General features: G+C 51.3%; 1 protein-coding gene across 1 annotated transcript; it reads left to right on the top strand.

The window, feature by feature from the left end:
* Positions 1-15,502: 15,502 nt before the first annotated feature.
* LOC306812659 (polymeric immunoglobulin receptor-like) lies at positions 15,503-21,520 on the top strand (the record flags this gene model as incomplete). The annotated part of the gene is made up of 7 exons (XM_079327436.1): positions 15,503-15,641; positions 15,940-16,197; positions 17,656-17,979; positions 18,572-18,638; positions 20,122-20,237; positions 20,547-20,596; positions 21,033-21,520. Coding segments are annotated over 7 exons (1,155 nt in total), but the record flags the coding sequence as incomplete, so codon positions are not given.
* Positions 21,521-23,504: the final 1,984 nt, after the last annotated feature.

Here is a 23,504-nt window from a genome sequence, read left to right as displayed (position 1 = left end):
TTTTGGCACTCCTGTTTTTGGTTTTTTTTCATTCCAGGTTTGGGGTTTTTTTGTTTGTTTGTTTGTTTGTTTGTTTTTTTGGGGGGGTGGTTTTTTTCTGGCACATCTGGCAGTTTTTGGAACACCTGGCTAGGTTTGGCACTCCTGGATTTTTTTGGCGTTCCTGGTGCTTTTTTTTTGGAACTCCTGGATGGTTTTGACACTTCTGGTTGGCCATGGATCTCCTGGCTGGTTCTGGAAGTCCTGTCAGGTTCTGGCACACATGGCTGGGTTTGGCTCTCCTGGCTGGGTTTGGCTCTCCTGGTTCTTTTTTGCACTCCTGGCTGGTTTTGTCACTCTTGGCTGGTTTTGGCACACTTGGCTGTTTTTGGCACACTTGGCTGTTTTTGGCACTCTTGGCTGGTTTTGGCACTCCTGGCTGGTTTTGGCACTCCTGGCTGGTTTTAGCACTCCTGGCTGGTTTTGGCACACCTGGCTGGTTTTGGTACTCTTGGCTGGTTTTTGCACACTTGGCTGGTTCTGGCACTCCTGGCTGGTTCTGACACTCCTGGTTTTTGGCACTCCTGGCTGGTTTTGGCACTCCTGGCTGGTTTTGGCACTCTTGGCTGGTTTTTGCACACTTGGCTGGTTCTGACACTCCTGTTTTTTGTCACTCCTGGCTGGTTTTTGGCACTCCTGGCTGGTTCTGACACTCCTGTTTTTTGTCACTCTTGGCTGGTTTTTGTCACTCCTGGCTGGTTTTGGCATTCCTGGCTGGTTTTACACCCTCACCACAGTGACACCAGCCCCACGCCCCAGCCGTGGCTCTGTCCCAAACACAACCCCACCGAGCAATTCTGCTCCCAGGGAGCTGAGGGTGTTTCCTACAGGAATCAAAAGGGCTCTTTCCTCGGGAAAAGTGCTGGTTTTGTGTTTTAAACAGGCAGAGCTGGATATCAGCTCGTTCTTACATGGCCTAACACACATTCATCCCTGGGATTTGGGGATTCACTGGGGTCAGCAGCAACACAAGGAGCAGATTTTGGGAATTTTTCCCAACCTCTCCTATACCTCAACAAAGCACATTCCTCCTGGAACAACAGCCCAGCCAAAGGCAAAGCTACTGTGGATGTCCAGAAGCCTCCAGGCTACACCACGTCTGAGCTCAAGCTTCCAAAAAAGCCAAAACCCTCCAGCTCAAACTAATAGACACATCTGCCAACAGCTTCTTTCAAATTTTTTGGAACCACTCTCTAGATTACTTCATTGCCAAGAAAAAGAAGAGATATTTATGATAGCAACTGGAAAGCCTTGAAATTCCAAGTGAGGTCCTTGGTGGTGTAAACTGAGGCTGCTCCGGTGAGTCCAGGGCGCCACTTGCCAATTGACACAGGTTGAAGAAATGGATCTCTGCTCTCATCTCCCACCTCCCCAGCACGCAGGGACAGCTCCAGGCAGCTCAGGCAGGCACTGCCTGAATATCTGCCCCTCTCTGCTCTGAAATCACCCCCTTGGAAAAGAGACAGAAGGGCAAAAAATGCAGCGGTGAAAGCAAAACCTTGAAGTGGGAGCTGCAGCTTCAGCAGGAAAACCAAAAGCTGGAGGGACACAGAAGAGCTGCTGAGGGTGTCCAGTAATTTCCTTTATTTTGTTCTGTAAACCAGGGGAAAAGAGGTGGTTTGTTTTGAAATAGGTTCAGGTTTGTGGGTATTAAAAGCAGGTAAGGCAAGAAGAGCAAAGGAGCACAGGGAGCTCTGCAGACACAGAGCCCTGAGCAGGTGTTTGGGTTTCTGGAACATTCAGCAGGTGCTGATGTGCAGATCCCAAATTATCCTATCCTGAAAAATGTTCTTTCCATCAAAAAAAACCCTTTCCTGAGGTGGTTTGGTGTGAGAGGGGTTGGTGGGGCTTTTCTCTCACTCACTGGTTTGTGTGTGAGGAGATTTCTCTGTGGTTAATCAGGGCTTAAAAAAATGGACTTTGTTCTCAGGCTTTGGAATTTTAACAAAGGCAGAATATGGTCAACAGAAAAAGAAAATACAAACACAGCAGACAAGGAGCAAACACATAAACTGAGAGTAACTTTATAGTAACAATTCCTGTCTTAAACTCCTCACGCTGGTGAAGTGATGGAGACTCCTGCAGGACCCTACAGAGCATTTTAAAATTATTTTTTAAATTTTAATTTTTTTTTTCATGCCTCAAAAAAAGAAATCATAAACCAGTTGTGAGCTCCTGTCACTCCTGGGAGTTTGCACCAGGAACAAGCTCTTTGTTAGATCCCAATTTAATCTCAGGATGGAATTTTGTGGCCACAACATCACCCAGCCCTGAAAAGGGAATTTATAAAGGATAAAATCTGAATTTTAAGGCTGTGAATGACAGAACTTTAACCACCCCATTAAAGGGGTGCTGAAGCCACTGGGCAGGTGGAAGGATCCTCGTGGGCTCCAGAAATTTTGGGATCAGCCCAGATTTTCTGGGGATTTCAACTATTTTATATCCTTTCCATCCTTATTCATCCAGATATTTTAAAACATGCTAAATATCTGCCTTTTTCTAATCTCAAATTCCAAATTTTGCCTGGGTGTAGCTGTTGTGCCCGCTGGAACTGGATGAGCTCCTTGAAGATGCTTTTGCATGAATTTGGGATGGGATTTTCCTTGATTTTGGTGACACCTTGGTTCCTTTCAAGCCCCTTTTGTTCCATCCCCATTGAAGTGTGAGGATTTAAAAAAAATATACTTTTCCAGTTATTTGGGGTTTCATTTTCTTTTTTCTTTTTTTTTTTCTTTTTTTTTTCAGGAAGAAAAGACACAGAAAAAAAAATAATAAAGAGAAAATGGAAGGTTGGAAATTACTTGGATGTATTTTTAGTGTTGAAATGAGGAAAAGCACCAGGGTTAGGGAAAAAAAAAACCTGAACTGAGCTCTGAAACTTTACCTTCCTTTAATTATCCAGGTGACATTTCAGACATTTAGTCTGATTTTTTTTTTATCTGCATATTGAAAACACCCTTTTAAAAACACTTACCAAAAAACCAGCTGCTCCTGAACATTTATTTAGTGAAAAGTAAATCTTATAAAAATTCAATTGCAAAGTAGTTAAGGTATTTGATTTTTTTTAAATATATAAATATATATATATTTTTTTTTTTTTTTAAAGGAAAGAAGAATCCCAAGAAAGAAAGTATTTGATGGCTAATAATCTCATTTCAATATAATAGGACCTTTCTTTTGCAAAGAGCAAGACAGGTTAAAAGATATAATTATGACTTTGCAAACTCTCCCAAGTGCTACGAGATCATCTGACAGTTCTGATCCCGGGCTCAGCTCTCAGAGGGGAAAAGTCTTTGTCTAGTTCGAGAGTTAAAGAGACAGGATCCCTATTCCACCCTCTGCCTACATTGCAATTTAACTGTCAAAAAAATCCAAGCTGCAAAATTGTCTTATTCCAACACAGTGCAAGGAAAGAGAGAGAGGTTTGAGACTGACCTGTCAAACGAACCCTCTTTAAAAATGTATAATATATTTTAAACATTTTTTTTCCAGAGGTACTTAAAGGTTAAAGATGTGCCAAAGAAGGAGGATGGATTTTTTTTTCTCTCTCTCCCTTTTCGCTGAAGCTTTTTAAAACAATTAAAACCTAAAAAAAAAAAAAAAAAAAAAAAAAGAAAGAGAGAGAGAGGAGAAAAAAAAAAATTCGAAATTAGGGATCATCAGTGTAAAAAATCCCCTGAAGATCAAAAGGAACACATTAGAATCACATTAATTCTGATTTAAAAAAAAAAAAAAAAAGAGAGAGAGAATAAATCCCCTCTATCAATGGGAAGAGAAACTTGGAGGACATTTAAATGGTGTTTCCATTGTCAGGATGTGCAGGAAGGTGGAGCAGAGTGTCAGGGAGAGACAGAGCCCACGGAGCCACGGGCAGAGCCAGAGCCTGCTGACACTCCAGGATATTCCTGAGCTTTTTTTCTTTTTCTTTCTTTTTTTTTTTTTTTTTTTATTTTTAATGTTTCAAAACAGGGAAAGAAGGAGAAGAAAATATTTTTCCCAAGTAACCAAACAAAAGGAGCCATTTCCAAGGGGGGGGGGGGTTTCCAAGGAGCCATAAACAAACAATTCCCAGTCATTTTTTGACCAAATATAGATGGCAAAGGAGCAGCTGGACATGGCCAGAGGCTCGTCCCTGGTGCCACCACCCAGGCACGTGGCTGTGTCCCCATACAGCCCCTGGCACCCCTCAGAGATACTGGGAGCTGCAGGAATGCCAGGCTGGGATCTGGGAGTACAGGGTTTGGGTGTTTATGGAATTACAGGATAGGTTGGGTTGGGGGGATCCTTTCATTCTGATTCCTTAAAAATCATTTTATGCTGCCCCGCTGCCATGGGCAAGGACATTTCCACCATCCCAGGCTGCTCCAAGCTCTGTCCAACCTGGCCTTGGGCACTTCCAGGGATCCAGGGGCAGCCACAACGCCCATGGACAATCTGTGCCAAGGCCTCAGTGTCCAAAAAATCCCATTATTCATCCTGCAGCAAGTCAGAAGTGAGACCCCACAGGTGATGAGTCAATTCCCTGGAGCCAACGTTTTCCCACCTGATGGAAACCAAGTGGGAGAATGTTTGTCTTGAGCTGCAAGACAAGATGCAACCAAAAATGTGAATTCTGTCCCCATCTGCTGCAGCCGGGTGGGGCAGTGACCCTGATCTCCTGGCACATATTCTCGGCTAATGGACCATCTTTAAACCAGCTGGGCAATCATCTTTATCTTTCCCATGACCCACCCTTCATCCAGGAGGTATCACCTGTTAATGGGCCATTGTTACAAACTGGGTGTGGCAGCGATTCTTATCTCTGTGGGAGATATCTCCTGTTAATGGGCCATTGTTACAAACTGGGTGTGGCAGTGATCTTTATCTCCTGGCACACATTCTCTGCTAATGGGCCATCTTTAAACCAGCTGGGACAATCATCTTTATCTTTCCCACAGCCCATCCTCCCTCCAGGAGATATCTCCTGTTCATGGCCAGTGAGTCCCAGTGCATGACTGATAAAATTCCATCATCCCACTGGGAGATGCTCCAGCCAGGGGAGGAGCCAAGCCTTTCCTACCCAGATAAAAAATGAGATTTGGAACACCAGAGCACCTTTCCCACTGGATTCCAGAGGAAAGCCAGACCTTTCCACATCATCCCTGCACCTTCAGAGGAAACTGCACCTTCTCCAGGAGCACTGCTCCAGCTGAACCACATCTGCCCCTGCAGGAGGATGCAGCCACCATTGAATGGGACTGCTGCCACCACCCTGACTGACTGACGGGTGTCAGCTTGGATTCTGACTCTGGCAGTGTTTGGGATTGTTCTTTGTAATACTGTATTTCTATTTTAATTTTCCTAGTAAAGAACTGTTGTTCCTAATTCCCATATCTTTGCCTGAGGACCCCTTAATTTCAAAATTATAATAATGTAGAGAAAAGGAGCTTATATTCCCCATTTCAAAAAAAGGCAAACTTTATTAGCAAACACCTGTCCTTCAAACCAAAACAAAGCCACTAGGAAAAAAACAGGAATCTCATTCAGGTTCTCCTGATCTTCCAACCAAAGTCTGCCAGGGTGGGGACCCTGTTTGAAAGTCACAAGCTAAAATCTATTTAGGGCTGAGATCCAAAGGACAAAACCTTGGGGATTTTCCCAAATTATTGAAGATCAAATAGTCCCAACCCAGCAGCACCTGCAGATTTGTATCAGCTGCACAGGGGCTGCACAGCTGGGCTGATGTTTCAGGCACTTGGAAACAGCCCATGGTTTCCTTGGATTTATACAAACACCAAGGCTGTGGGCACACCCTGAGTGATATCACAATGATAACCTGGCACCAGGCTGATAAGGGGCAGGAAAATCAACCCACCCCTGTGCCAAATTCCTGCCTTCCCAGCCCTCCTCATCCAGAGTCTCCAGGTGGGTGGGGAAATCAAGTTTTGCAGCAGCACTGAATGTCAGACATGGGAGATTGGGAGCAGGAGGAAGTTGTGTGCTTATCTTCAATATTTAATAGATATCAACCTCTGGTGAGCTAGGGGTGAACAAACTAAAAAAAAAAAAAAAAAAAAAAAGGATGGGGATTTCCTTAAAGCACCCTGGCAAATGGATTTGTGGCTGGTGCCATGCTGGGAAGTGTCAGCACAGCCCTGATTCCCTGGGATCCGTGGGGTGACTGGATTTTGGGATTACTCACTAAAAATGAAAGCCAAACTGGACTCCAGCCTCAGGAATGCTGCCAGATTCCTGCTCTGAAAGGAATGATAAACCTTTGGGATGCTGCTCCTCTGACTGTGCAGATTCAGGGGTGACTCTGGGATCAGAGCTCCTCTTTAAACAGCCCCAGTTGTTTCCCTTCCATCCCTGAGGAGCAGAACCCAGCACTCAGACCAAGCCGTGCTCCTGATGGATCATCCCAAAGCAAAGGGCTCCCAGGAGCTGCTGCTTCCATGGATGCATTCCCAAAAAAACAACAAAGCCTTTCCCATCCTCTCCATCCCAAATTCTCCTCGGTTTCATCCTCTCCATGGGGTGCAGAGCAGGATCTTGGGTCTCCTTGGAAAAATGCTCGTGCCAAAGCTGAATTCTGGTGAAAGCTGCCAGGATTCTGCCCACAGATGAACCCAAACTCATCTGCTTTGTACAACTTCCTCTAATCCAGACATTTCCCAGCTCATCTTGCTTTGTTTGGGATGAGTTTGGAAGGATTTGTCTCTCTGTGGCAGCACCAGGAGGGCTGTGGGTGTTGGGAGGGAATTCCAGCAGTGAAAATTGTGGATGTAGCTGTGACAGGGGCAGTGGGGAATGACACACTGTGAGTGTCACCTGGTGAGAGGACAAAGGGGACACAGCAGTTTCCCCAAAGGGGAAAGGGAAGCAGCAGGAGAAACCCCAAGAAATCACAGATAAACCCACCCACGTGTGGATTTCTGCTGTTAAAATCATGGAATGGCTGCTCCATGGGAAGCAGCTTTCCCAGGGTTTTCCCAGGAGGGGAATTCTGCACTGGGGATGAGGCTGGTGGTGGCAGTGCCACCCTGCCCTTGGTGTCCCCACCCCTGGAGCTGCCCCTGGGCTGGCTCTGGCACTGTCCCTGTCCCCAGCCATGCCCCCCTCGGTGCTCAGCTCTGGCTTGGTTTGATTGATTTTGTAATTGCTCGTTTAATTGAACAGTTACAGCAACACTACCAGGGAAAGGTTTCAGGGCTGTGGGGGTGGAAGGGGAATTGGTGCTGGGGAAAGAGCAAAATGGGTTTTTCCCTGTTTCTCAAGATGCAAGCAGAGGGAAGAGGCAGGGGATGAGTTCCCTTCAGCAGGAACTGAGGAGGAGGAGAGCTGAAAACAATAAATTACAGGGAGGAGGAGAAGAAAAATGAGAAGTGGGTTGAAAAGTGTGGCAGGGCCAGAGGGTCCCAGGGACTGCTCAGCCTCCAGCTGACAGGGGCTTCCTGCAGGCTGGGAGTGCTGGGATGAGGAAAATGGGCCACCAAGAAGGGGAGAGGGCAAGCTGGGAGGGCTGGGAAGGAGCAGGAGAAGGTGGGAAAAGATCTGAGTGAAAGGTGCAGGAGGAAGATGAGGAGAGAGGGAAAGAGGAGCAGCAGGGAGAAATGGGGAGGCAGAACAGGTGAGTTCAGGAAGGGACTTGTGACAAGGGAAAAGGACAGAGGGACAGAGGGACAGAGGGACAGAGGGACAGAGGGCAGGGTCACACTGCTGGGGTATTGGGAAGGAATTGTTCCCTGCTGGGGGGAAGCTCTGGCACAGAATTCCCAGAGAAGTTGTGGCTGCCCCATCCTTGGGAATGTCCCAGGCCAGGCTGGCAGCCCTGGCATGGTGAGAAGTGTCCCCACCATGGCAGGGGGTGGCACTGGATCATCTTTAAGGTCCCTCCAACCCAAACCATGCCACGATTCTGTGCTGCCCTGTGTTAACCCTTAGTGTGCCCTGCTGTGGGGCGGGCACGGCGAGCTCTGAGCTGGCTGTGCCAGCTGTGCCAGCTGTGCCAGCTGTGCCAATGCCACCAGCAGCCCCTCTGTGGGTGAGTGTGAGCCAGGAGCTGGCTGGGAGCGTGTCAGGAAAAGGACAGGAGAATGCAGACGGGGTCAGGGGGGAAGGTGCACGCAGAGTGCAGCTCCACAGAGAAGCAGCTCAGGTTTCAGGAGAGCCTGGAGCTGGGGCTGCAGGGGGACAGGAGGTGGGCTCTGCATTCCCTGGCAGCCAGCACAAGGCAGGTTTAAAGAATATCCTCCCATTTAGGAATTTGTTTATTATTCTTAACTGAGCAGCTCAGACAGGCGAGCCGGCATCCACGCTGGCTCCCCAGGAAGGCAGGGAAGGGAGGGACAGGAAAGAAAATTTCCAGACTGGGGGCAAAGGGATTTGTGCCCTGCTGGGTGAGGGAAGGGGGGAAAAATGCTTTGCCAGTGTTTAGGAAAAGTGTGGAAGAGACTGAGCTTTGGGAATGGGATCAGAGCTGAGCTGCTGTCCCAAAAACCAGCAGCACCTTTGGGGTGGCTGCTCCTGTGACACCAGACCTTGAGACTCCCATCTGAGATTGCTCAGACCCTGGAGCAGAGACTGACAAGTCTCTTCCACTCATTCCTGGAGGAGTCTCAAGGCACCAGGACATCTGTGGTCATGGGAATCCCCTCACCTGCCAGGTGTGTCCATACTGGGGGGTCAGGGAACATCTCCCAGCTCTGCATTTTGAATTTCTGCACCACCTGGAATGTCTTCAGCTGCTGCAGGGATGGCCAAGAGCACAGCAACCCAGGCCAGGTTGGAAATTTCTCCCTGAGGGTGGTGAGGCCCTGGCACAGGTGCCCAGAGCAGCTGTGGCTGCCCCTGGATCCCTGCAAGTGCCCAAGGCCAGGCTGGAGCAGCCTGGAGCGGTGGGAGGTGTCCCTGCCCATGGCAAGGGGTGGAACTGGAAAAATTGTGGTTTTCAGCCCAAATTTTCCAATATCCCTGAGCCTGGTGTGAGCAGGACAGAGAGGGAAGGACAACCTGCCCTCCCCAGTGCTCTGTGTGCTCACACCCCTGGAAATGAGGATGGGGAAGGTGAGAAATCAAGGAGTGGAGCCTGTGGATGCCAGGGAGATTCAGGGGTGGGAGGAAGGTGATGAGAGCAGGAATGCCACATGTGGGGGGAGCAGAGAGCCCCAGGAATGGGAGCAGAGAGATGGTGGCAGCCAGAACAGGAGGCAGGAAAGGTCCCTTATCCTGGCCATAAGCAGGGCTGGGTGTTAAATCCTGGGATTATCCGGCAGGAGGGCTCCACTCCCCCCGGGCTGTGGCAGGAAACCTGGCTGGAAATCGGTGCAGAATGTCTCACTGCTGGTGGAAATGTGGCTGGAACATTGCTGGGAGCAGAGAGCAGGTGGGGGCTCCCACCTGGCCACCCCAGCAGGGAGCAGAGAGCCTCCTGTCACCCCTGTCACCCCCTGTCACCCCCTGTCACCCCTTCCACCACCTCCCCATCTCCACTCTCCTCTCATCCCTTTCTCTCCTATCTCCAGGCTTCCCAAACTCATTTCACCTGTGCCCCACCAGCAGGGAGCAGAGCCTCCTGTCACCCCCTGTCACCTCTGTCACCTCCTGTCACCCCTGTCACCCCTCAGCTCCCCTTCCACCACCTCCCCATCTCCACTCTCCTCTCATCCCTTTCTTTTCCTCTCTCCAGGCCTCCCAAACTCATCTCACCTGTGCCCCACCAGAGCTCAGCACTTTCTCCCGTGCCTCCCAAAGCCTCCAAAATCCCTTTAGTGGTGGCTGCTCCTGCAGCACGCTCTGGACAGAGCCTCCCTCTCCCCCTGCTCCCTTCCCCCTCCTCTTTCTCTCCCTCCCATAATATTTTCCATATGAAGAAGCCTTCCTGAAGCCACACACTGCCCTCTTGGCGAGTCTTAGGCGGGTTAGAGGAGACCCTGGGAGCCTTTAATCCTCTCTCTCTCTCTTGCTTTCATCCTCAGCCACAGCTGGACGCCCCATTGATGTGGAACAGACCAAACACCAGCCCCTCACTAAGCTGCTGCTGTGGGGCCTCTTCTCCTCCAGAGCTGAGCCCTGAGCCCGTGTCCAGCTCTCTGAGTAAGGCTCTGGTGTGTCCACACCCCCCTGGGATCCTGGGGTTCCCTCTCGCTGCTTTCCTGAGCCAGGGAATCCTGAGAGTCCCCCCCTTTCTCCCTGATCCCAGTGCTCCCCCTGCTCAGGGTTGTTTGGGGTGGATTCCCCAGGGTCAGGGGCTGCTCTGTGAGCTGAGGATGAGCCCCTGGTGATGTCCCACAGAGGGACCCCCAGCTCAGCCCAGTCGGGTGTTGGGTCTGCAGTGGGCTCAGAGTTTTGGGAAGAGGCGGCTTTTAAAGCCCAGAGCAGGTGAGGCAGGGATATCTTTGAATTGTGGGCTGGTTTGGGTTGGGAGGGATGTGAAAAATCACCCAGTGCCACCCCTGCTACGGCAGGGACACCTCCCAGAGCTTTCAGTGCCACCCTGGTGTGGTGGGGACACCTCCTGCAGTCCTCAGGGACACTCTGCCACTGTGGGGACACCTCCCAGAGCCCTGGTGGCTCCAAGCCCCATCCAGCCTGGCCTGGGACACCTCCAGGGTGGCTCTGGGGGCTCTGGGAGGTGTCCCTGCCATACCCAGGTGTCTCCCGGTGTCTCCCGGTGTCCCCGGTGTCCCCGGTATCTCCTGCTGTCCCGGTGTCCCCGCTGTCCCAGTGTTCCCAGTGTCCCCACTGTCCCCGCTGTCCCCGGTATCTCCCGGTATCTCCCGCTGTCCCCGCTGTCCCGCTATCCCGCTGTCCCGCTGTCCCCGGTATCTCCCGCTGTCCCGGTATCTCCCGGTATCCCCGGTATCTCCCGCTGTCCCGTTATATCCCGCTGTCCCCGGTATCTCCCGCTGTCCCGGTATCTCCCGCTGTCCCGGTATCCCCGGTATCTCCCGCTGTCCCCGGTATCTCCCGCTGTCCCGGTATCTCCCGCTGTCCCGGTATCTCCCGCTATCCCCAGTGTCCCCGGTATCTCCCGCTGTCCCGGTATCTCCCGCTGTCCCCGGTATCTCCCGCTGTCCCGCTATCCCCAGTGTCCCCGGTATCTCCCGCTGTCCCCGGTATCTCCCGCTGTCCCGGTATCTCCCGCTATCCCCAGTGTCCCCGGTATCTCCCGCTGTCCCGGTATCTCCCGCTGTCCCCGGTATCTCCCGCTGTCCCCGGTATCTCCCGCTGTCCCGTTATATCCCGCTGTCCCCGGTATCTCCCGCTGTCCCGGTATCTCCCGCTGTCCCCGGTATCCCCGGTATCTCCCGCTGTCCCCGGTATCCCCGGTATCTCCCGCTGTCCCCGGTATCTCCCGCTGTCACCGCTCCTCTCCGTTACCCGCCGGTGCCACCGGGGCTCATTCCTGAGCCTCCCCCGCCCCCTGGCGGCCTCGCTGCGCCACTGCAGCCCCGGTGCCCGAAACCCAAAAACCCCGAAACTCGGTATTTCCAGAAAAGTTCACCCAGAGAAACCTCTGTGGACGTGACATCAACCAGAGTCAATGAACTGCCATCAACTGCAATTCCAGGGTTTGCTGGAAGCAGCAGAAAGGAGATGGCTCCATCCTTAAGCTCCGAAAGAAACTTTGGGGAATCCAAGCAAACAGGGAAGATGTGGATTGATAACAGAGTTCAGAGAAAGGGGAGAAAAATGATCCGAGCTGCCAGGAGCACAGCTGAGGAGGGGAAATCAAAATATTTGGGATGCAGCTGTCTGGAGTTAGTCTGGAGTGGAAGGGCTGAGAGGAATGATCTGATCCCCGAGGTACAAAGGGACTGAAGTGGAGCAAAGCGTGACAGGGCAGGGAGGAGTGTCCAGGTGGGGCTGGAACAGGAAAACGCTGCAGCCTCCACTGCTTGCAGGGACCTTTAGGAATGACACGACAAGACTGGCCCTGCTGTGTCACTGGGCTGGGTTTAGTCACCTGCTGAGATGTCATTCATCTCCTTTCCTGGAGATGATAATATATTGATTCTATAATTAAAATAAATTTTAAAAAAGAGAATATATATATGAATGTAATATAATATAATGCAATGTAATATAATATAATATAATATAATATAATATAATATAATATAATATAATATAATATAATATAATATAATATAATATAATATAATATAATATAATATAATATAATATGATGTAACATGATGTAATTAAAATCTATAATTGAAATATATAGAATAGAATAGAATAGAATATATACAATCCTTCAATTAAAATCTATAATGATTCTACAATTAAAATATATAGAATAGAATAGAATAGAATAGAATAGAATAGATACAATTCTTTAATTAAAATCTACAATGATTCTACAATTAAAACCCTATTGATCCTCTGTCAGAGGTGCAGCAGAAGGACCAACTTTATCCCATTCCTGCTGCTCCACCATGCCAAGCCCTGAACAGGCACCTCCTCTCCACCTGTCCTGCCCCACAGAGCCTCTCCCCTCTGCCAGGACCTCCCATGGATGCAGCAAACACCTTGGGAAGGGCTGGGGAGCAGCTCCTGGCTCGGTTTGGAGGCAACCAGTTGCAGGAACTGAACTAATTGCACACTCCTGGGATTTGTTCTCCGTGTTCCCCCTTCTCGTTACCGCGCATCAAGTGCCTGATGAGAGAGGGATTTGGGGACGAGACAATGAGGAGATATCTAGCACAGAATGATTAGCCAGAATGTATTGTTAATAAGCTGCTTATTCATATAATTGGAAATTCTTTGCAGCCGGGGTGTCAGTGGAGTCTGTGTGTGCTGGAGCGGGGCAGGTACCAGCCCAGGGGACGGCGGCTCCTGCTCTGCTCTGGCTGCTTCAAGGGCAGGGAAGGACACAGGAGCTGAAAAGGAGGCTCAGGAGGGGTTCAGTGTCTTGGGTTGCAATACAGAATGTGACCAGAGATGTGGATTCTGTCCCCATCTGCTGCAGCCGGGTGGGGCAGTGACCCTGATCTCCTGGCACATATTCTCTGCTAATGGGCCATCTTTAAACCAGCTGGGCAATCATCTTTATCTTCCCCATGACCCACCCTTCATCCAGGAGCTATCACCTGTTAATGGGCCATTGTTAAAAACTGGGTGTGGCAGCGATTCTTATCTCTGTTGGAGATATCACCTGTTAATGGGCCATTGTTACAAACTGGGTGTGGCAGTGATCTTTATCTCCTGGCACACATTATCTGCTAATGGGCCATCTTTAAACCAGCTGGGGCAATCATCTTTATCTTTCCACAGCCCCTCCTCCCTCCAGGAGATATCTCCTGTTCATGGCCAGTGAGTCCCAGTGCATGACTGATAAAATTCCATCATCCCACTGGGAGATGCTCCAGCCAGGGCAGGAGCCAAGCCTTTCCTACCCAGATAAAAACTGAGATTTGGAACACCAGAGCACCTTTCCCACTGGATTCCAGAGGAAAGCCAGACCTTTCCACATCATCCCTGCACCTTCAGAGGAAACTGCACCTTCTCCAGGAGCACTGCTCCAGCTGAACCACATCTGCCCCTGCAGGAGGATGCAGCCACCATTGAATGGGACTGCTGCCACCACCCTGACTGACTGACGGGTGTCAGCTTGGATTCTGACTCTGGCAGGGTTTTGGGATTGTTCTTTGTAATACTGTATTTCTATTTTAATTTTCCTAGTAAGGAACTGTTATTCCTAATTCCCCTCTCTTTGCCTGAGAGCCACTTAATTTCCAAATCATAATAATAATTTGGAGGGAAGGGGTTTAAATTCTCATTTTCAAAGAGATGCTCCTGCCTTTATTGGCAGACACCTGTCCTTCACACCAGAACACTCAGCCAAGCCCTGCTGATGTGGGACACGGTTCCCAGTGTGGGAAGCACTGGGAGCAGAGGGAAGCTCAGGCTTTCTCCAGCATCCTTGCAGTACCCAGAGAGAGAAAGGCCAGGGAATCTTTGCCTTGAGGCAAATAAGCCCTGACACTGCTCCTGATTCCCAAAGCAGCTCTTTGGGATGGAACCAGGTGTGGAAGAGCATGGGGGAATTCCCAGAGGTGGGACAGCTGTCACCAAGGGGGATTTTGGGTGTGGGATGAGCACACAGCAGCTCCAGGACTGACCTGGAGGATTCCACAGGTGGCTTTGGCAGCAGTGCTGGCTTCGTGTGAATCTGCAGGAGGCAGAGGGAAAGGAGGGGGAAAGTGACAGAATCCCCATTCCCTCTGTGAGCCCTGCTTGAGCACCTGGGTGCAGAATTGGCCACAGAGAAGTTCATGTGACACCAAAAGCTGCAGCATTTCCCTCCTACCAACCAGGGAGAAAGAGGAACCAGGTGTGTCAACCTCACCAGAGGCTGGGGAAGGACAAATGCCACCAGCCAGGCGAGAGAAGTGCCAGCTTCTGGCAGCGCTCTGCGCTCTGCCACTTCCCCAAAAACACCCTGAGATTATCTTCATATTAATGTTGAAACAAAACATGGGGAGGCATTTCCGCTTGAGGCAAGAGCTCAGCACTTCCCCCAGCTGTGTCACAGCCAGGCTGGAGGGCTCAGGGGCACCCACACTGTCACAGGGCCCCGAGTGCTGCCCCCTCCCTGGGGCACGGCCATGGAGCTGAGAGCCCTGATCCTGCTGCCCCTCTGCTTCCCAGGTAGGAGGAGGGTCGGTGTGTCCCTGGGGACAGGGATGGCACGGGGACAGGGAAAGGGAAAGGGAAAGGGGCAGAGATGGGACAGGGACAGGGACAGGGAAAGGGGCAGGAATGGGACAGGGAAAAGGACAGGGAAAGGGACAGGGGCAGGGAAAGGGAAAGGGATGGGACAGGGAAAGGGATGGGACAGGGACAGGGAAAGGGACAGGGAAAGGGGCCGGGATGGGACAGGGACAAGGATAGGACAGGGACAGGGAAAGGGAAAGGGAAAGGGAAAGGGAAAGGGAAAGGGAAAGGGAAAGGGAAAGGGAAAGGGAAAGGGAAAGGGAAAGGGGCAGGGATGGGACAGGGACAGGGACAGGGACAAGGATTGGACAAGGACAGGGACAGGGGCAGGGATGGGACAGGGACAGGGACAGGACAGGGACAGGAGCCTCTGGCATGGCTGGGATGTGGCACTGAGTGCCACGATCTGGGTGATGGGGTGGTGTTAGGGCGTAGGTTGGACTCGGTGATCTCAAAGGTCTTTTCCAACCTTGTTGATTCTGAGTTTCTCTGATTCTGTCATTCTGTGATTCTGTGGTTGATTCTGTGCTTCTGTGATCGGCTCCCCTCTCCCTCACCACATCTGATCCTTCCAGGTCTCCAAGGCCAAACCTCTGAAGCCCAGAGACGACGGGAAGGGGACACTCTGTACATCCAGTGTCCTTATACAGCGCGGGATGCTGCGTGGCAGACGAAATACTGGTGCCTCCTGAAAGATGGAAGCTGTCAAACTGTACTGTACACGTACTATGGCTCTCAAAGAAAGGATGGGAGACTTAAAATAGAGGATGACACCACTAATAAGATTGTGTCCATCACCATGACTGACCTCCAGGCAGGGGACTCAGGCACATATTTCTGTACTTACTCTAGCAGTATATCCCCACGGCTAAAGACGATCTCCCTGAATGTTTTCAAGGGTGAGTACCTGTACCCCACCCAAAGCCAAGCCTGGTCAGGAAGCAACCTTATTCCTTCCCCTGCTCTGCCCCCCTCTCCCCCACAGCTGAGCAGCTTCCCCTGATCCCCCCAGCTTCACTCCCTGCTTTCCCTCCCAGTGAAGGAGCCCCACAGAGCTGGCAGGTCCTGCTGGCTCCCAGCCCCTCGTGTCCCCTCCTCCCCCTGCCCTGAGGAGGGGCTCTCCTGAGGGAGCTGCCCCAGGGCATGGTCTGTCCCAGGTGCCCGTGGCACTGACTGAAACACTTTTGGTGTTCACAGAGCTGCTCAGGTGGGAGTTGGACACACTGTTGGTGCAGTGCCCAGCCTGGTGCTGGAAAGGGCTGTGCACAGTGGAGAGAAAAACATCCTCAAACACGAGTGCAACTAAATCCCTGCAAGACAGAGCATCAACCTACTATGATGCTCAGAGGACTCTCATTGTCGTCATGAAGCAGCTGCAGACCCAGGACTCTGGTGTGTACTGGTGTGCAGTGGGCTCTGAGCGCCGAACCGAGATCGTGCTGTCTGTGTTCAAGAGTGAGTACCTGCCATGCCCCAGAGCCCAAGGGTGGGCTCCTGCTGCACTCAGTGTCCAAGGGTGGGCTCCTACTGCACTCAGTGGCCAAGGGTGGGCTCCTACTGTACTCAGAGCCCAAGGGTGGGCTCCTATTGCACTCAGTGCCCAAGGGTGGGCTCCTATTGCATTGTGCCCAAGGGTGAGCTCCTATTGCACTCAGTGCCCAAGGATGGGCTCCTATTGCACTCAGTGCCCAAGGATGGGCTCCTATTGCACTCAGTGCCCAAAGGTGAGCTCCTATTGCACTCAGTGCCCAAAGGTGGGCTCCTGCTGCACTCAGAGCCCAAAGGTGGGCTCCTATTGCACTCACTGCCCAAGGGTGGGCTCCTATTGCACTCAGTGCCCAAGGGTGGGCTCCTATTGCATTGTGCCCAAGGGTGAGCTCCTATTGCACTCAGTGCCCAAGGATGGGCTCCTATTGCACTCAGTGCCCAAAGGTGGGCTCCTATTGCACTCAGTGCCCAAAGGTGGGCTCCTGCTGCACTCAGAGCCCAAAGGTGGGCTCCTATTGCACTCACTGCCCAAGGGTGGGCTCCTATTGCACTCAGTGCCCAAGGATGGGCTCCTATTGCACTCAGTGCCCAAAGGTGGGCTCCTGCTGCACTCAGAGCCCAAAGGTGGGCTCCTATTGCACTCACTGCCCAAGGGTGGGCTCCTATTGCACTCAGTGCCCAAGGGTGGGCTCCTGCTGCCCTCTCACTGCCCCTCCTGGCAGCCAGGTGTGGATGTGGGCAGGTCTCAGCCCTGGTGACACCGTCTCTCCCCTGCCCATCCCTCCAGTGCACACAGTGGTTATCCACGGGACCTTTGAGCCAAAGATGAGGGCTGGCCCTCATGCTCTCTCTGCTGCCAGCAGAAGCTCCTGTGAGGTTCCTGTGGGTCCCACAGATGGGGCTGCTCACCCCAACTGCTTCCCACAGGGTGGCTGCAGCACTGGTTCCCACTGGGTGCTGCTGGGACCCTTCCCCATTCCAGGCATGGCTCTTACTCTGACCCCACAGTCACCAACTCTCCCAGACTCTATGGAATGAGTGTCCCACCCTGAGGGAACTAGAGGAGAGGGACAGGACCCCCAAATTTATGACACAACTGCATGGGGAATCTGGGTGCAGTCCTCTTCTGCTTAGGGGAGGTGGAAGTGTGGAGGTAAAGGTAGAGGTGTGGGGGTGAAGGTGAAGGTGGAGGGGTGGAGGTGAAAGTGGAAGTGGAGGTAGAAGTGGAGGTGGAGTTGGATGTGTGGAGGTGAAGGTGGAGATAAAGGTGGAGGTGTGGAGGTGTCAAGGTGGTTGTGGAGCTGGAGGTGTGGAGGTGAAGGTGGGAGTGTGGATCTGGATGCTGCTCCAGGGTAATCCAGAGCTGGGGAGGGGCAGCCCTGTCAGCTCCCACTCTGGGATCAGCACACCCCGGGTGTTTTCCAGGGACCCAGCAGCACATAGCCGAGGAGTCAGGCACCGTCTCTGTCCAGTGCCACTACAAGATCGCCGACTACGCGTCTGCCACCAAAGCTTGGTGCAGGAAGGAGGGGGAAAAGTGCCACGTGCTGGCCAGCACCAGCTCAGAGCCCCCGGCAGGGAACAGCACGGCTCGGGCCGGTGTCAGGGTGCAGGATGACAGCCAGCAGGGCATTGTCACCGTCACCATGGCGCAGCTGCAGCTGCAGGACTCGGGCGTGTACTGGTGCGCGCTGCAGGAGCGCTCCGCTCTGTCCCGCATGGAGGAGGTCACGCTCATCATCTCCAGGGGTGGGTATGCATCTGCCAGGACCCCTTTGTGCATTCCACACTCCTTGCCCTGCTCTGCACTTACCCCAGCCCTCACCTTGCTCGTGTTTGCCTGCCCAAACCCTGCAGCTTTGGGTCTTCTTGTGGCCACTACCCTGTGGAAGAGCAGCAGGGGTGGGAGTAGATCCACATCGGTGCTGTGCTGTTCCTCCTTCACCTGGGAGTGGTTTGATAACTCAGTGTTTTATACCGGTTCTTTAAAGTGACTTTTTAGCCCCTTTAGTGTGATTCATCCTTTGGCTTTCAATTAACTTCCATTGGGTTGTCAAGGGAATGACTTTAGACTCGGGTTTTACAGATTTGTGACTTCTGGGTTTTCTTCTAGACACTGTTTTAATGGTGAGGAAAGGCACTGAGACCTCTGGTCATGGCAGAGCAGCAGCCTGGCTCTGCAGAGCTAAGAGTGCAGTGCAGATGATGGGAGGGGGCATTGGGATGCTCTGGATAAACTCTTAGGATCCCTGGGCACAGGAGCAGCAGTGGCAGAGGTTTCACTGCTGAGTGCAGTGCAGCCCCACAGTGACCATTCCTCTCCTCATGTCTGTCTTTGCAGCGTTGCCTCCGGGACATTCTTCAGGCACTGAAATGAAAAATCAAGATATTATTTTGGGTGAGCCCAGGTAAAGCCTAAGAAGAATCTCTGGGCCTGAGCATACACAAGTTATTTGTGTTGTACACCTGGGCCAGGCACCTGGGCACTCTGGCTGCTCCTGTAGAGGAACTGAATGTGACAGGATCCTCACCAAAGGTGGCCTCTCCTCCTCCAGCTCCTGCCCTAACCCTAATTCCAAAGGAAGAGGCAGATTGGTAAAATCTGTCACAGAAGATGCCTCTTTATCCTTCTCTCTTTGGTTCTGAACTTCACATGAACACAACATCCAGATTCTGCCCCTCAGCCTCCACTTTGCTCCCACCTCTCTGAGTATTTAACAATGGGACAGTCCTTGGCTGCTGTTATTCCATTTGCCAGATAAATGTACAGGATTTTCCCCCTTTGCACATCTGCTGTCATCAATGGTACAGCAGCACCTCAGAGCAGAACCATCCCTGCTCCAGAGAATCTGTAATTGTGCTCAAAGCTTTGAACAGTGCCTTGTTTCTAAAGCCTGGAGAATGGGTTAGAAAAAGCTCAGAAGATGCAGCCAAGTAGAAAAATCAAGAATCAGGAACCAGGGAAGTTCCCCAGTACCACTTATTCCCTTCTGGATCAGCAGGGCTTGAGCAGCCTCAGAGATGGAGGATTCTGCAGGAGATCTTGCAGGAGAACCAGACTGTCCTGGTTTGAAGGACAGGTGTCTGCCAAGAAAGGCAGGAGCCTCTCCTTGAAATGGAGAATGTAAACCTCCTTCCTCCATATTATTATAATTTGGAAATTAAGGGGCTATCAGGCAAAGATATGGGAATTAGGAATAACAGTTCTTTACTAGGAAAATTAAAATAGAAATACAGTATCACAAAGAACAATCCCAAAACACTGCCAGAGTCAGAATCCAAGCTGACACCCGTCAGTCAGTCAGTCAGGGTGGTGGCAGCAGTCCCATTCAATGGTGGCTGCATCCTCCTGCAGGGGCAGATGTGGTTCAGCTGGAGCAGTGCTCCTGGAGAAGGTGCAGTTTCCTCTGAAGGTGCAGGGATGATGTGGAAAGGTCTGGCTTTCCTCTGGAATCCAGTGGGAAAGGTGCTCTGGTGTTCCAAATCTCAGTTTTTATCTGGGTAGGAAAGGCTTGGCTCCTGCCCTGGCTGGAGCATCTCCCAGTGGGATGATGGAATTTTATCAGTCATGCACTGGGACTCAGTGGCCATGAACAGGAGATATCTCCTGGAGGGAGGATGGGCTGTGGGAAGATAAAGATGATTGTCCCAGCTGGTTTAAAGATGGCCCATTAGCAGATAATGTGTGCCAGGAGATCAGGGTCACTGCCCCACCTGGCTGCAACAGATGGGGACAGAATTCACATTTCTGGTCATGTCCTGTATTGCAACCCAAGCCACTGACTCTCTTCCCAAGTGCTTGAAGTGAGCACACAAAACCTGTCCCTGTCCCTCTTTTAGGTGATGGCTGTTACACCACCCCATACTGGTAACTCCCTTCCTCTCCTCCAGCTCCAGTGACAGCACCTTCATCATCGTGACCGTGGTGCTGCTCATCCTGCTCCTCCTGTCCCTCATCACCTCCACAGCCCTGGGTGTCAGGTACTACAAGCTCCTGGCCAGAACAGGTATGTGGAGCTGGGGCAGTCCCAGCAGGGCCATCCCCCACGGCAGCCCAGGTGAGCTCATTGCCAGAAGCTCAGGCTGGGCTCAAGGCAGGCTCCTCCCTGCCTCTCCTCACTATAAATCAGACCCAGGTTCCTCCAGAGCCTACACAGGGGTGCAAACACCTTAGAGGAGGAGTAAACTCAGCAAGGAGTTGCCCAGGGCAGAGGCACATCCTATCACTGGGCAATCCCACTGCTCTCCCAAGCCTCGTCAGAGCTTTTCATGGACTTCTCTTCATCTAAACCTTCTGATTTTGCATCATTCCAAAGGTAACAGAGAAGCAGAGGACACCAGAGACAGAGCAGAGGGCACAGCACAGGTAAGGACAATGAAACATTTCCCACACAGTGCCAAATCCCTGAGCAGCACTCTGGGAGGAGATGTCAGACCCACCTGGTGGGGAGCTTGGAGCTCAGTTTGGTTATAAACAGGGGAAAAATGGTATTTAATGTCAGCAGAGAGAGGAATATTCCTGGCTGGTAATTAATGCAAGGAAACTCCAGCAGGAGCAAACCCAATGGAACTAATTCTGAGAAGGGACTCAAGGAGTAGCAAACAGGGACACAGCATGAGGTTGTCACCTGTACCCAGGTGAAGGGGGGGGGGGAAATAAGAGTTTTCTGTTCTTTCCCTTCTGTCACAACCAAAGGTAAATTTTGACACAGCTTCTCCTTTCCCTGGGTGAAAATCTCCTTCTCCTGGCAGCAGCTGTGTCCTGACACTGACTCACAAGTGCTTTCCCTTCCCTTTCCCAGCCTGGCAGCACTGTGAGGAGAGAAAGCTCTCAGGATGACAGCAAAGGGTCAGGATACATCAACCTGGATGTGCACTCCCCCCCCAGCCCCGGGGACCCTCTGTACTGCAACGTGGAGCCGAGCCAGGCGCAGAGGAACCCGCAGTCTGTGGAATACGCCGTCATCGCCTTCACCCCGTCCTCCAGGAGCAGCAGGGAGTGAGGCACAGAGCCCCAGACAAGCCAGAAATGGGGGAAAGGACTGGGAAGCACACTGGGAATGAGGAGGAGGAGTGTGGATGGATGAGCTGAGTTTTGCTGCTCTCTGTGTGGGTGGTGTTGTCTGAGCGTTTTCAGCCCTCCCTCCTGTTTTAGGGACAGAGTGTCCTGGTGTGAAGGACAGGTGTTTGCCAATAAAGGCAGGAGCTTTTCTTTGAAATGGAGAATGTAAACCCCTTCCCTCTAAATTATTATAATTTTGACATTAAGGGGCTTTTAGGCAAAGATATGGGAATTAGGAATAACGGTTCCTTACTCAGAAAACTAAAATAGAAATGCAGTGTTACAAAGAACAATCCCAAAACACTGTCAGAGTCAGAATCCAAGCTGACACCTGTCAGTCAGTCAGGGTGTTGGCAGCAGTTTTAATAAATGTTCACTACAGTTTTTTGCAGTGACAGATATGGTTTTGTTGAAGCAGTGGTTTTGTAGAAGGTTGTAGGGTTTTTGTGAAGGTTTAGGGATGATGTGGAAAGGTTTGGCTTTTTTTTTTTTGGAATCCAGTGAAAAGAAGGTACTTTGGTGTTCAAAATTTCAGTTTGTATTTAGGTAGGAAAGGCTTGACTTTTTTTTCTGGCTGGAGCATCTCCCAGTGGGATGGTGGAATTTTATCAGTCATGCACTGGGACTCACTGGCCATGAACAGGAGATATCTCCTGGAGGGAGGATGGGCTGTGGGAAAGATAAAGATGATTATCCAGCTGGTTTAAAGATGGCCCATTAGCAGATAATGTGTGCCAGGAGATAAAGATCACTGCCACACCCAGTTTGTAACAATGGCCCATTAACAGGAGATATCTCTCACAGAGATAAGAATCGCTGCCACACCCAGTTTGTAACAATGGCCCATTAACAGGTGATAGCTCCTGGATGAAGGGTGGGTCATGGGAAAGATAAAGATGATTGCCCCAGCTGGTTTAAAGATGGCCCATTAGCAGAGAATATGTGCCAGGAGATCAGGGTCACTGCCCCACCCGGCTGCAGCAGATGGGGACAGAATCCACATTTCTGGGTACATCCTGTATTGCAACACAACACACTGAGGTTTTGCCACACTTGTGCCTCGGGTCAGACAGAGCTGTTGGGGGACTCCTAGGATCTCTTGTACATCTTTTCCCATTCCATTAAAGGGCAGAGTGTGGAGGCCTGGCCTTGTGAAAGGAACGGTCTGGACCCAGCTGGGCAGGGTGTTCCAGCTGTGTCCCCGTACAAACCCTGCCCCAATCCCAAAAATTCATCTGCTGTGGCCAAGCAAACTCATTCCAGTGCTGCAGGGATCCAACTCGAACCTTGCTGTGGCTGGTTTCATTTTTCGTGGAATGGGCAGAGGATGCAAGGCTGGATTCTAAGAATAAGCAGAACCAACGCCTGTACTTCCCTCTCTGCTGGAAATGCTCCAAATGAGACATTTTATTTCACAGCCATGTGAGGAGTAGCATGAAATGGGTTTATGGCTTCAGCTCCATTTCTCCAGGGACTCTGGCTCCTGATTTCCCTGCCCCAAGCCCTGCTGGAGGTGACAGACCAGCCCTCATTCCCAGGCCAGTCACATCCAACAGGCTCCTCTTGCCAGGGCTGCAGCAGGGAGGTTGATGGAAATTTTTGAGATTTTCAGAGTTGACCTGACAGAAAATATTTTTTGAAATGGTTCATTCAGCACAACATTCCTCTAACAATTTGCTCTTCGTGCAGTTGCACTGGGTCAAGCTGTGGAAGGGTAATAGCAAAAAACAGTGGAGTGGAAGAGAGGCATTTTTGGGAAGATTCTTGAGGAGAATCCAGATTTGTGCTCACTGGAACAAGAAGAAACAAGAACAGCAATCAGTCAGCTGACAGAGAGGTTCTGGTCACTGTGAGGAACTATTTTCTTAACCACATTTAGGAATGGCCAGGCTGCAGGTTTAGCACCACACCACTTTAGAAACCAGGATCTAGTTGTACTTTCATGGACGACCTCCAAGGAAATAAATCACCTCAAAAATACCAACCAGCAGCCCAGCCCCATCAGTCTGCTGATGTTCTGGGGTCTGTGGCTGCATCCCTGTGGCAATGGCTGGCTCAGAATCAGTGTCCCCAGCAGAGCCCTGTGTCCTTTGTGCCAGGAGCAGAACACAGCTGGGTGCTGGGCTGCTTTAGAGCACCCACAGCTTCTCCCAGAGCCCTGCCCTGCCCTGCTCTGTGTGGTTGGATTTCAGACAAGGATGCTCCATGCTCT

This window comes from Erithacus rubecula, assembly GCF_903797595.1.
Source record: "Erithacus rubecula genome assembly, chromosome: 26".
In the NCBI taxonomy this organism is placed as follows: Eukaryota; Metazoa; Chordata; class Aves; order Passeriformes; family Muscicapidae; genus Erithacus; species Erithacus rubecula.
The sequence above is the reverse complement of the archived record's forward strand: the minus strand, read 5'-3'. Positions and strand labels throughout refer to the sequence as shown.